The 15431-nt window shown below is 32.6% G+C and overlaps 1 protein-coding gene across 2 annotated transcripts; it reads left to right on the top strand.

Annotated features, from left to right (window-relative positions):
- The first annotated feature begins 1047 nt into the window (after window positions 1-1047).
- Window positions 1048-8173, top strand: LOC148597432 (uncharacterized). 2 transcript variants are annotated; one of them, XM_088562722.1, is made up of 3 exons: window positions 1048-1100; window positions 3345-3586; window positions 5034-8173. In XM_088562722.1, the coding sequence occupies exons 2-3, from the start codon at window positions 3455-3457 to the stop codon at window positions 5997-5999; spliced, it is 1098 nt and encodes a 365-aa protein (XP_088418848.1). In that variant the 5' UTR covers window positions 1048-1100; window positions 3345-3454; the 3' UTR covers window positions 6000-8173. The 2 variants fall into 2 exon arrangements, with proteins under 2 accessions (XP_088418848.1, XP_088418849.1); XM_088562723.1 differs by having other exon boundaries at window positions 1066-1085.
- Window positions 8174-15431: the final 7258 nt, after the last annotated feature.

Below are 15431 nucleotides of genomic sequence, written 5' to 3'. Positions count from 1 at the left end.
CTATCCCGTAGCACTCCAACAGCTTAAGAAAGTTTCTTGTGTACCATATCTCCTGTAATTTGTACTGCACACATTTACTTAGACTACAGCACATGATTTAGACAAATTATAATTAACAAATACATAGTATATGATAAACACTCAAGTTATTTATCATAATTCTTCATTATTGTAACTGTGTTCGAGCTAAATAAAATATTTGTATTTTCATCATGGCGGCACTGTAAACAATAATGAATGCATATCATTAATGTTCGTTCGTTTTGCTAATCAATTTTTTGATATATAAAAATATAAAAGCAAGAAAATATAGCAAACAATTGAAATAAAAACAAACTGTCATGTTCGAAATAAAAAATATACTCAAATAAAACATTAATTTAGCGACAAATATGCCGAAGTTCATAAGCAAGCTGCTGATGAAAAAACACAATAGAGAAAATTTTAAATAGTTTGGTGTTTTTTGTAGAAGGTTTGGAATTATCTCAAACTACGATTTTCAGGTTCACTTGTATTCACCTTAATGTGTCACTTACTTTTTGGTGGAATATATGTCCATATGTGAGTACACGAAACTCAAATTCAGACGACCCCCCCCCCCCTGTGACAGAATGGTTTTTCACAAAATACCGTTCGGAAGTCTGATTTTAGTTCAAAAGTCATATAAAAGTCCGATAATTCCGAACTGCTGTTTCCATGGGCTGCAATCAGGGTGCTGAAATCAACAGGAAGCAACGCGCACAGCACTGGTTTTCACCGTTGTCAATGAAGCGTGCCGTCTGGTTACCAAAGCTCATTCTTACTCTGGTAACAGTTCGCTGTACGACCAAATCGTATCTTTTTACTTCGTCCTTACTATCTATTAGAAAGTGAAAGCTTTTTACTTCGTCCCACACTAATCGAAAATGAAAGTTTTTTCAAAAAGAATTTTAATTTGTTTTGCTGTTGTTGTTTGCCAGTTCATTTTTCACAGAAAAAAATCATCGGAATATTTAAGAAATTAATATTGCACTTTTGCATTGAAATGGACGAAACAGTAAAAGGTACGAAATATCCGCCAACCTGCTACAATAACACCTGTACATGTATGTAACCGGTCTGTAAGTCACCTCTTCTACAAACATTTTGGGCTTATAACTATTCTTTCCTTCTTCCTTGAATAAATACCAATGGTACAGAAACAGATATGCGAAAGGGAATAAGATAATTCACATTACAGCCGTCATAATTAACAGAAATGTCAGAATAAAATCGATTTGTTGAACTGAAAATAGGAGCCTTAAAATAACATTTCATCATTGACATGCGTGTACCTGAGGCTGAGCAATATATAATATGCTCTTCACAACAAAGAAAGTAATACCAATGAACCAAAAAAAATTAAGAAAATAATTCAAGCACCATTCATTGACTATACTTTATTAGTACAAATTAATTAACAATTCATGGTGATGGCCTGTTCCAACAATAAATGAATAATGCAACATATGATATACAGCGTTAATCTTTTGATATTATATATTTATAATATTTCTGACAATTTATATGATTTCACTAGTACTATTGTTGATGGTAGTGAGTGCATGGGTGAGACGAGGATTATGCATATTTTCGTAGTTTTGTGAGGATAAATTGCTGTTTTGTTGTACTCCAAATCATACATAAGAGAGGCCCAAGGGGTACTTGTAGTTGTACACTATTACAAGTTAACCATTGGGGCACGAATGAGTTAGACAAACCGTCTTGTCATTCAGTTGCAGTCTCCAGAGGAAAGTTAGGGTACATTAAATTGTAAATTGATACAGGTAGTCTTTGGCTTCTGTGTGAATAAAAATAAAATAAATTGGAATAAATGAAAAATTAAAAAAAAAATGAAATAAAAACAAACACAAAAGAATAAAGCAAACAAAAAGCAAATGTATATTGTAATAAAAAATAATTTACTATGTGGATTAAAAAGTAGTCAAGAAACAAAATAAATCAACACAAAACTAAATAAAATAGGGCTCTGGACATCCCCCTTATTCTGATATAAGCAGTTTATCTGTAACTTATAATATACATTACTTTCATGTACATGTACAGTTGTACATGTAAATGACAATTTTTAAAGTGTTTGTTTTGATTATAATCCACATGTGTTTGCCTAAATTCGCCCCTATTCCTTGAATGCCTACAAAGTCTTTATGAAAATTGTCAGCAAATCAAAGGATGTTGGCATTTAAGAAACAAACCTCGAGCTAGAATATCTGTATAACAAATGGCAATATCAGGTAAAAATTTAAAAGTTGGAAACCTGATCACAGTGGTCCTGACTTGGTAACAGACATTTCCAGTAGAAATGGTTGGTTAAATTAGGTTTTATAATGCTTAACCTATTATAATTATTTCCAGTATGTTTGTGTTGTAATATATTTGAAATAATTAACCCTAATCATGACTAATGGAAGGTGGCGGTTCATCACTATAAAAAATTAAATAGCCACTGGGAATGTATATTAATGATTTTTCTAGGTAAAATAATTCACTTTGATGTGAGTTTCAACAAAGAAATTTTTGTGTCACGAGGTTACTTTTGTGGATATTTGTAGTTCAAATTACCCCAAACAAAAACCTCATTTATAGTATTCTCATATTCTGTTCTATCACTTTGTATCTTAAGTTATTGATAGATCATACTGTATACAATATACATGTATATGATTAATATGGACATAGTGTCAGACACCTTATACATGTAGAATGTACAACCAGAGCTACATGTATGAATGGCGAAAAAATATTTGGACAGAAGTGATGAAATTTGTAGACATGGAAGTAGATGATCGTGCAAGTGCAGGAGGCACTGTTTTTTTTTCTTTTAATATGTTGACAGATACAATTTGATATTTATTTATTTATTTAGTAATAATTTGGAAATTATTGGCTATGTAGAAACATATTCAGCTTTCCTGGAAGAAAGTCTCAAACATTCTCCTCACCAAATGAGACTCCTTACATAGCAACATGGTGGTGCACTGTAAACAAAGAATGAGCTCCATCCATCATATGCATAACCTAAAATTATATTAAAATGTATTAAGGAGGTAGACCTAGGGTAAGGGATATACATGTATCTCTTTAAATCAGTGATATGCTTGTATCATATTCAATATTACCAAAGCCTATCAAACTTTCATTTGAAACAGAATGAAAACAGCCCAAGTTAGTTTGATGCTTACATGGGTTTGATGTAAAATGATGAATACAGATGTTCCAATAATTTGTAAGAGTTGTGTCCCATACCCTAGGTCTACCTCCTTAAATGTCATACACTGACTAACTCTTTCATTTTCTTTCAAAAGGTTATGAGGCAGTCAGAAGAAAGACGTTCCAATCAAGTGTCTATAGTCTATTCCATTGGTTAGTTACATGTAGGTGCCTGTTTAATCAGCTGTGTTTAATATAGTAGGATATGATGGCACAGAACAGACTGAGGCCAGGTCTTTTCAAAGTGTTTTTTACGGCTGCTATACTGTTTGTTGGGCTTCAATTTTTAGATTTTGATTGGAATGTGATGAATTTACACCTTCTGGAAGGAGCACCGGTAAGTTGACAGTATATAGGATAGAGTGATGATTGGTTTGCTCATACATGTAGTCTTAGGTGTACAAGTGAATGTTTGTAAGATTCAGACAAAATGGGAAAAATTTGAAACATGTATGTCAAAACCCTACCGATATGACGATGTAATATCACTTAAGGATATTTTCTCTAGGTTTGAAAAGACCATTATTTGATATCTACATCACTGGCTTTACACAGAATCTTTCAATAGAATCTTAAAAAAAATAAGGTTTTTGACCGAGTTATCTGCCCTTGAAATGTTCATTTTCAGTGCATTTCAGTGAAATTGTAACTCAATGGTCCAGCATGGTATGAAAGATCTTGTCTGTTTTCCTTAATTCTGATGGTGCAAACATTCAAGTTACACTATCAAAACGATGGTTTTTTTTCATACTGCCTGATTCTTACAGGAACTGACACTTAACAAAGTTTTCTTTTTGCCAAAGGGAACGTGGAACATGATAAGCAATAGTCAAATGAGACTATCAAAATGATGTTTTTTTTTCATACAGTGTTTCTCTGACTACCTGATTCTTACAGGGACTGATACTTAATAATGTGTCCTAGTGAATTGGCATGCTTACCTGTGAACTGTTACCCCTTTGAGCTATCAAATTAACGATTTGGCTCAGTGTATTGGACAAGTGCAAAACAGGGTCTGTGTGATTGATCAAATATTCTCATACTGAAATATGTGATATATCTGCAATAAGATGCTCACAATCAATTATCTTCATTATATGTTTTTCAGTAGAGAAGGAAGTCCCCTTTTTTATACCATTGTTTTTCCTTCTTTCAAGTTTTGGACTTTAAACATGAAAATGGGGGGATACATAGCAGCTGTGTTTATCATTCTGTTGAATATTTCAATAATTCAAATAAATTCTGCTTATATGAAAATCACTAGATTTACAATGTGAGGAACAAAGGGAGACAATCATGTATTTCTTTTCTTTCTGTTATATGTATTACATGTACATGAAAAATATTTTTAATTGCTGATATAACTTTCAATTAAAATTTACTAATAAGATAATTTATTGAATCATTTGAAATACAGAAAAAAAAAGATTTTTTACTTACATGCATTTTAAAAAATATCTGGCGATAGAAATCTAACCAAAGGCAACGACTACACTGTAAATGTATTCAATCCCACTGAATAGAATGAAGTAAAGTTTTGTTTTTGTTTTTTGTTTACCACAATTTGCAAAATATCTTAATTTAGAATGTAACCTCACCACTCACTAGCAAGCAAGTGTTAATAACCTTACCATTATTCATGATTCCTCCAATGGAAATCAGTTTCCTGGATTTCTTAAATGCTGACTGATACTATTCATGTATTAAATGGATTTACAAATTATGAGGCTGTATTTGTTGAAAATAATCCATTTCTCAGGAATTTTTCTTTCTCTTTCTTTCAGAAGCTAGATTTCCAGTTTGCACAGTCTGTTGTAAAATTTTATGACCTAAACGATAAAGTTAATAAAACTGTTAAAAAACCAACCTCTGAGAGTCCTTTACGGAAGACCGACTGTGATTTACGTGCAATTGTGATAACATACAACCGAGCTAAATCAACAGTACGTTTGCTTGAGTCGTTAGAAGCTGCTGATTACATGGGTGATAAAGCCTGCGTAGAGGTCTGGATTGACAGATCTAAAACTGGAGTAATCCATGAGGAAACATACAAAAGTGCAAAAAGTTTTAATTTTACAAAAGGCCATTTAAATGTCTTTCCACAGGAGAAGCATGTTGGAATTTATGGTCAATGGATTCATACATGGCAACCAAAGCCAGATACGAAAGAAATTGCTGTTATATTAGAGGATGATTTATCTGTTTCTCCATTATTTTGGAAATATTTAAAAATGATTCATGCTCGTTATGACCATAAAGCTGAAATTAATGGATACTGCTTGATGGGATATACCATGAAGCATGCAGGGGGTGGGGATGTCATTGTGTCCAGTGAACACCTTGTATACAAGTATCCAATTGTAGGGTCATGGGGATTTTCTCCTCGTAGAGACAACTGGATAGGTTTCCAGAAGTGGTTTGATGTTGCCTACCAGAATATATCATTTGAGCCTTTAGTCCCAGGCATTTTACCCTCTGTGTGGTACAAACAATTAAATAGGGCCGGTAAACGTGATTCTATGTGGACTATGTGGCATATTTGGTATGCTTACAGTAAGAAAGAGTGGAGTTTATATATTAATCTTCCTGGAAGGAAGGGATTCTCAATAAACTGGAGGGAAAATGGTTTACATTTTAGTGGAAAAGCTCGAACAAAGGCAGATCCTATGGTGACAGAATGGATTCCAGGACTGGATAAACTTCCAGATGAACCTATACATATTAATGTACATGGGAAAGTTGTCAGTTAAGTGTCAGTAGGAGGAGCCTTGTGTTGTCAGTTAAGTGTCAGTAGGAGGAGCCTTACATTGTCAATTAAGTGTCAATAGGAGGAGCCTTGTGTTGTCAGTTAAGTGTCAATAGGAGGAGCCTTGTGTTTGTAATTAAGGGTTCAAGTTGTAAAATATGAAAGAGGAACACAATCATAGAAAAAATGCAGTTTTGATGCAATAATATGATCATATTTTTCTACTATACATTTTTTTCTGGCTCTTTGAAAAGATTTAAAGATGCATAGTTTTTTACATTGTAATGAACAGATTATCAGATTTTTCTAATGGTGAAGTTAAATGACAGTATTTTTAGCACAATCGTTAGCAATCAAGATTGGATAAATCTTTTTACCCATTAGTTTTAATGTAATACACCCTTTCTCTAATTTCTACCAAAAACAACCAAATTTACAGTAATTTGAATTTTCCCTACCTCTGTTTGTGTGATACATGTACATTTGTACATGTATCACAAAGCAAAACAACTTGTTTTGATGAAGTAAAAATGAAATTTAAACCAATTATTTGCTAAAAACAGGTATACATGTACAATGTATGAGATTATCAATATTTTATCAGTTGGTTGTATTATACGGTTATATTCACTTGGAATTAGAGGATCAGCACTGTTGATCATTTGTATGTACTTAATACATTTTTCCCATTTTCTTTTAATAGGTATATGTAGATGGGACACTGATTGCACTATTTTGCTTTATTTTTTTGATAGTATTTTTTTTTATTTCAGCAATTACATGTATATACATGTACTTTGTAAAAAAATACTCTCTGATCACCAAAGTACTTTGTATAATTTCATTTTTTATATAGTTCTTTTTTTTTATATATATGTCTATTTACATGAAGGTGTCAGTTTGAAAACTTCACTGGGAATATTAAAATCAATGAAAGCACAATTTTACAGCAAGATGTACCCCAGTACATGATGTACATACAAAATGTATACAAGTACATGTATCTTGGCTAGCAAAATTTACCGGAACATTTGTAAATCAACCTGGAATATTTTTTGGGGAAATTTAACTTGATGAAGTCAAAAGATACAAAAAAGTTTTATGTAAATACATGTACATGTGAAGACTATCATTATATACAAAGTGGATAAATACATGTATTTACTTGTATTTTTATGTATACATGTAGCTTGTAAATCTGCTTTTGTATATATGTACATATACTGTAACACATGTATATGTACAAAATGTACTTTACATGTTATTGTACTTCTTTACAAAATCAGTTGTTTTCAAATATTTTCACTAGTACAAATGTATTTAAGTACAGCTCAGCCTTAAAACCAGGCAGAAGCTTATGATTAGTGATTCATGCATTTATCAATCCAAAATATTTTTTTATTGGAAATGCCTCATAGAAACTGTATTCGAAAATAAAATGTAAAAAGGGAAGTTGCCCACCGAATATATTTACACTTAAAATTTGATTACATTTTACTGCAGAAATGTACAGGATATTTTCCCGCCAGAATTTTTACAATATAAAGAGGCAAAAATATTCCACAATTTATAGCAGATTCAAGGAAATGAACATAGGCAGAGTTGTTTTTAAGACCTAACAAATGTAATTGAACAGTTTCATTCATTTTCTATAAATACATGTACGATGAATCACCCCCTGCCTGATTTTTAGGATGAACCATACTTAAGTTTGAATTACTAATACGTGAAATTCATGAAAATAAATACACTCCAAATAAAGAATATAATTACATTTGTGGGATAAAAATAGTTATGCTTTATTGATGTGGTTAGTACAATTTAGCGGTAGTTAATTAAGTACTTCTCTGTTTAAGAATTGGGCAAAATGTTTAAAAGTGTGGCACACGATGGGAATTTTTTTCTGCACTTTTTCCTTATATAACTAAAAAAATATCTACGTCACAGATGCTTCAGAATAAATTTAAATAGCTTTTCAGTTGTTTTTTAAATGTATTTAATATACATTGTATTTGAGGCAAGAAAGAGTAAACTGAGAAAAATGATGTGCCACCCATTTCCTGATTCTTACACAGAATGGTATTTAAGTGGTGGTTGAAAAGTAGTAAAACATATGTGATATACTGTACATGTGTACTATCTGTAAAACAAGTGTACACATATAATGACTAAATTAAAAAAAAATACCATTCTCTTTATATTCAGTGTACATGTGCATGTACAAGTATGGTAATCCAAAGACTTGAAATGATTTCTTATTTAAGATACATGTACATGTACATACATTTATGACTAACAACTGGATGTTAACTTAGAAATACAAGAGAAGCTATTAACTCATTACAAATGGAAAAGTTCTCTTATGCAACAAATATCTGTCTTGTGCATGTACATGTATTGGTCCAGTTCTGACCGGGCCAATATTGTCACTTTGATTTACAGGTGCATGTTACAATGAATTATATATTGGACTAGGCAGTGAACTACTAAGGCTAGGTCAATCATATCCATGTATGCAGTTTCATTAGCATCACTACATGTACATCAAAATTTTATATCCATTACATGCATATGCCCTTTCAGTCAAGGTTCATTTACTTTGAAAGTTCTGATTTTAACATTTAGTTTTCGGATTAGGTCAGTCAAATATGAAACACATGTGTATGCCCCTTGGCTGCAATCAAATTACTCTGTAGTCACAGTCTATTCACTTTGAAATTTCTTTTTCAGATTGTAATGGTAAGTTCTCTGATTAGGTCAGTCAAAACATGTGCATATGCATCCGCAGTCAAGGTTTATTGACTTCGAAAATTTTTCTGTAGTATTTTTTTAAATGTTTTCTTATTAGGTCAGTTTGATATGAAAGATTTGTGCTAGATAAATCATATTTTGTATGCAGTTGTATTAGCATCACTACTTTTTAATTCCATATCCATTACATGCATATGCTCTTGCTTGCAGTCACAGTCTATTGACTTTGAAATTCCCTGCTTAAAGATTTAAATGTTGTTTTCTGATTAGTTCAGTTTTATATGAATGACTTGTGTTTGGCCAATCATTTTTGGTATGCAGTTGCTACAGCATCACTGAATCATAGCTCCATAACTGTTTCATACATATTCCCCTGCAGTCACAGCTATTGACTTTGAACATGTTCAAATTTGTTTTTAAGATTTTTATGTTAGTTAAGGAGGTAGACCTAAGGTAAAGGGCACAACTCTTTAGAATCATTGGAACGTTTGTATTAAGGCTCTTTATATCAATCTCATGTAATCATCTAAGTAACTTGGTCTGATTTCATTCTGTTTCAAATGAAAGCTTGAAAGACTTTAGTGAAATTGAATGCAATACAAACATACCACTGACTTCATGAGTTATGTCCCTTACCCTAGGTCTACCTCTTTAAACATGAACTACACATGCTAGGTCAATGGTATATCAAATAAATTGCATAATTTGAAAATATATATGTATATGGTATTAAGTGTGCATTTAATACAATCTTTTTGGTTTATCTTTGGTATCATTTTCATTAGTTTGATGTAACTTTGTTATTTATGTGTATAAATAGTTTAAATGTATCCTTAAATTTTGGTTTTTATATAGATTGCAGTGATTTATCAAATGTTCCCTGTGTGAAAAACTTCAATAATTCACATTGCGAAACAAATTTGGTAATTTCACTCTCCGACTTTTTTTGGTCAAAACATAAATAAAAAAATTCAGAATTAATGTTGAAAAAAGTAATAAATTTTGGAGAAAATCTGTATGATAGGATAATAACCAAAATAGTAAATAAAAAATGCACAATAAATTTGGCACTATCATAACAAATTGTCCGTTTCCAACGATATTTCCTTGGCCATTTCTGCCTTTTTATGAGTAAAACTTCAAAACACGAAAACGTAAAATTTGACATTTATACAAATTGGAAGGGAGCTTACTTCAATAGTTATGAACAGATCACCAAAGTTTCATTAAAGTTCGTGAAAGTGTTTTTGGGTAATTGTCACGAACTCTAAAAGATTTTACTTGGGCACGGAACAAATTCAGCACACTCACTAAATCTAGGAGTTCTTCAGCACTCTTGATGATATTTTGGTTATTCACTCTTTTCAATGAATTATTTTATCATAAGTTGAACAAACCATAGAAGCAAGGAAGTTTGTACCCATTACAATTTTTTTGTGATAAATCAGTGCATTTACCCAGTGATGTGGTAAATGGGGCCAGATGTTTTTGGGACCGTACAAGTACCACTCCAGCTAACACTTCTTGCCTAATTTAGGTCATTTTTTTTTCAAATTAAAAGCATTTTCCACTAAAATTGACAGAAAGACAATTGACAAAATTTGCCACTCACCCCTAATTTTGAAAAATTTTGGATGAGAATCTATGAAGATTTTATTATGGCCTGAATAAAACTTGGTTTTAGAACAAAAACTTAATTTTAAACAGTTTTGAAAATTTGGATTATCATCCTAAAATTGTCAATTATTTTATTTTTATTTTATTGTTTATTTGCCAACCAATAGTGAGATGCAAATAAATGAATACGGCATCACTAGTTAGATTGGTGTAATCTCCTATAATGTCATAATCAAATTTAACACAAAATTATATACATACCCCAACCTCCCCCCACTTAAAACCTCTACTAGCTTACAAGTGATAGATTGGTTTGTATAAATGGTTGTCTTTTAGGAAATCGAAACCTTTAGTACTATACTAATTTATAAAATGTTGAATGGAAGGATACAAAAAGTCTATTTTTATAAACGACAGATGTTTTACATATGTGTTAGGAATCTATACAGCAATATTTACAGTAATTACTGCGCATATGAACTTATTCAGTTTACATTATGACAAAATTTATTGTATAAAGGCAATGATATGTTTGAATGTATATACAGTACCCGAACCAGTCCGTGCAACAAAAAATGTGATCGGTCATCGATCACCGATCAGTTTCTGATTAGTCGTCAGTCTGTTAAATTGATCCATTAAACTGGTGATCGCATCACATGACCACAGAGCGGTCAATATATTTTACAGATTTGGTTGTCTCATTTCTCAATTTTACACATATTAACATAATGCTGTAGATTTTAACATCAATTGATACTTTTTTTTTACATTTCTTTTGTTTTTTAACAGATCATCTGTCATTTTACATGACAAAACTGCAATTGGATCGTTCATCGGTTATCGCTCCCTCAACAATTAGTCAGCGGTCATTGATCTGTCAAATCGTTGCACAAATTGGTTCAGGGACTGTAAGAAATTTAATAATTTAAGAAATCCAATATGTTTGTATTATTAATTTAAGCATACCAAATTCTATGTTTTGTTAAAATTACCTGTTTGTGTCATGCAATTTATCTATAAATACTCTTATGAAATAGCGTTTTGTCAATTATTTCTTAGGTTCCTGCCACAAAAGGTGGTAGACACCCTAGATTGGTCAGTCTGTCCGTCTGTAAAAAAATTGTCTCCAGGCTGTAATTTTTTTGTCTTGGTGTAGGCTTTTGATATTTTTCAGGAGGGTAGATTAGCTCAAAATTATGGGTCATATATCATGGTTTGTGGAATATGAACTTTGACATCAAGGTCAAGTAAATGATTTTGGGAGGACAGATTCATGTCGGGGCTGTAACTTATTTGTCTTTTTGCATGGGTTTTTGATATTTGGTGTGAATAGAGAAAGGAACAGATATGGTGAAACACAATAGATGCATTATATATCCTTTATAAAAGTAATATATAGTAGATCACCAAAAGGTCTTCAATAAGTGTAAACACACCTGAAAGGCCCCTACAACATAAGTTATAAAATCCATGGTAACAGAACGATCACACTTCTTCAAAATAACTAAAAAGTCAAATAATGACTCCAAAACTCAATATTGACCAACATCTCCTGACTGGACAGGTACATGTAGTGGGGTTAAACTAGTTTTATAAGGCTTTAATCATCCCCCTTTAATATAAGGTGAAAATTTAACTGAAAAACAGATAAACACACCATGAAATATCCAATTCTCTTTCATGGAATACCTTCACATACAACATACAGACAAAATGAGATATCCAATTAAAGAATGCTCACAGTTACTGAAAGCTAGCTCATGACATATCAAGAATGACAATACATTATACCATCAACATTACCAGCATTAGAAATAATTGGTGACTACAATTCCAGTGGACTGGATTTAGGGTAGTAATGTCATGTACTAAATAGGTAAGATTTGATGTAGTGCAAAACTAAAAAAAATGACTTAGTTTTTTTCGTATGGTTGCAATTAGGGGTCGAATATTTGTATTTGTGAAAATAGACCATAAATTGACAATTGTTTGAAGAGTAGATCAGCTCAAGACAATGTATCATACCATGATTGGTGACCTTTGATCTTAAACTTTGACAACAAGTTATATTAATGATTTTTGCATATCTGAAATGTGTCTTGGCTGTAATGAGTTTTGCATGATAAATTAAACGTGTTGTGCTTGCCAGCAGCTGATGTACAGGATATTAACCACAGCAGTGCCCACAGAGATGGATTCCATCTCACTGATATTTAGTATATATTGTTTCTATTGGAATAAGCACATGTTGTGCTGCTCTTTTCTGTGCACACTCATTAGTTTTTATACACCCCTCAAACAAAGTTTGGGGGTATATAGGTTTCAGTCTGTAACTATTTCTTGAGCAGCTTGCAGCATTGTTTTGAAACTTGGTAGGAGGTAATATAACCATATTGGGAATGTACACACTTTCCGCAACTCCTCCTCAACAACTTGCAAGATTGTTATGAAACTTGATGGCGAGTTCAATTACCATATAGGGATGTGCATATTTTCAACAATTAGCGTTTGGGTAAAAATATATACACCTTAAATCTTTTTGCGATTTGGAGTCGGGTAACAAGAAATAGCAGCAAATTGTGTGTCAACAAGTGCATACTTAATCCACCATAAAATTGTGTCCAATATTGGTCCCCCTGTGTAAAGGGCTCAACAGGCTTTTTGAGGTAAGAAGGGTATCAATCCTGTTAGGGACAATGTCTAGTTTGTATTGTTTCCTAGGAGGAACCCAAGATTTCAGGAGAAAAAATTGTCCACACCTGTATATTAAATTGGTTTTACTGCTTGGATTAATAAAATTGAAATTCTGAATCAACCTGAAATCGACACCCCCTATGAACTTGAAATTTGATTCACGAATCAACAAAATATTGACTGATTGATTGATTGTTGTTGTTTAATGCCGTTTCGGCCACCAGGGCCATATCACGGCAAGAACATTTAATGTAAGGAAAATATTAAAATCAAGATCAAAGTCTCTTCATAAAATCATAAAATTAAAACAAAATGCTATTTAGGTATAAAAAGGTACGCAAAAGTTAAATCTAAGACATAAAATACACTAAGAAACATTACTATCATAAAACATATAAAATATTAAAAAATGAAGAAAGGTATCAAATTTTGATTTTATTAAATAAACCGATGTCCCGTAAGAAATCGATAATGTTTCGAGATGAAACAGTCTTAAAGAAATCAAGCATATAGTCGCAGTCAAAATAATTTTGCCTGGTGTTGGCAAAATCCACACAATCTAGAACATGTTTGATAGAGAAAGGGCAATCACATGGGATACACTCAGGTCGAGGATCACCAACAAGCAAATGGCCATGTGTAAATCTATAATGTCCAATGCGACATCTAGTCATGACCACTTGCTCTTTGCGATTGCCCGATCCGGATTGATGAACGCCTAGATCAGATTTTATAGAATTGAATTTGTTGTGTTCAAGACCGTCCCATCGGTCCTGCCACATCTTCAAAATATATTTCCTGATTAAAGGTTTACAATCGGTGTATGGCAAACTAACGTCCTTTAGTATTTCAGTAAATGCCTTCTTGGCAACCCTGTCTACATCCGATTTCCCCTGAATACCAACATGACTGGGTACCCAGAGAAAAACAATCTCTTTATCAAATACCCGAAGTCGATGAATACAATATAAAATTTGTAAAATAAGAGTGTTTTTCAGTTTGTGATTCTTAATTGCCAAAAGACAGCTCAAAGAGTCAGAACAAATAATAAACTGTGACAGATTAGATTGAGTAATCAATTTAAGTGCTAACAATATGGCTCGAGTTTCAGCTATGAATATGGAAGCGCTCGATGGCAACCGTTCAGTTACAGTTCTGTCACCATTGACAGCAGCACATGCAACGCTATCGCCATCTTTTGAGCCATCTGTATACACCATCGAAAAATCCGGATAATTTGCTTTAATTTCAGAAAATTTTTGTTGTAAAAATAAAGGATTGGTATCGGACTTTTTATATTCACGCAGATCAAAAATGAAAGAAGGATGTGGAAGCTCCCATGGAGGGCATTTCGAAGTAACAACAGGTGTCACTGCATTGGTCTCCAGATGAATTGCTTCCAAATGAGGTTTTATTCGAATTCCAAAAGGAGGGGTTTTGCTTTCATGTTTTCGATAAATGTCGACATAAATAGGATTAATGACACAGTCGTAGGCAGGGCTATCTGGGTAGGCCATAAGTTTACTTACATATTGAAGACCTAATTTCAAACGTCTGTCTCCAAGGGATGGTTCATTTGCCTCGGCATAAAGGCTCTCTATAGGAGAGGTTCTGAAGGCACCAAGGCAAAGTCGCAACCCCTGGTGGTGAACAGCGTCTAAAATTTTAAGGTAAGATTTTTTGGCGGAACCATAAACAATAGATCCATAATCCAGTTTAGACCTAACCAAAGATCTGTATAAATTTAATAAAATTGAGGTATCAGCACCCCAATCGGTACTGGACACCATTTTTAAAATATCTAGTCCCTTAAGACACATAAATTTAAGTAATTTGATATGGGGAAGAAAAGAAAGTTTACTATCAAAAAGTAATCCAAGGAATTTTGTTTCTTCTACTATTTTGATTTTATTACCATAAAGAAAGAGATCTGGGTCCGGATGCAGCTTTCGCTTTCGACAAAAGTGCATACAAACAGCTTTAGATGTAGAAAACTTAAACCCATTCTCCAAAGCCCATTTCGCAATTCTTTTGAGGCAAAGTTGTAACTGTCTTTCAATATTACTCATATTTTGTCCCCTGTAGCAGATCAAAAAGTCATCTACATACAAGGAACCGTCAATATTGTCCTTCAAAACTTGGGCTAAACTATTAATTTTAATACTGAAGAGAGTGACAGAAAGAATACTTCCCTGAGGAACTCCCATTTCCTGTTCCTTCTCCTCAGAAAAAGTCGAATTTATCCTCACATTAAAATGACGATCTGACAAAAAATTAGACAAGAACAGAGGAAGCCTTCCTTTCAACCCCATATCAAATATATCTTTTAAAATACCATATTTCCATGTCGTGTCATAGGCTTTTTCTAAAT

This window comes from Perna viridis, chromosome 15 (assembly GCF_037379345.1).
Source record: "Perna viridis isolate PV_CMFRI_1.1 ecotype Kerala chromosome 15, ASM3737934v1, whole genome shotgun sequence".
NCBI lineage: Eukaryota > Metazoa > Mollusca > Bivalvia > Mytilida > Mytilidae > Perna > Perna viridis.
The sequence above is the reverse complement of the archived record's forward strand: the minus strand, read 5'-3'. Positions and strand labels throughout refer to the sequence as shown.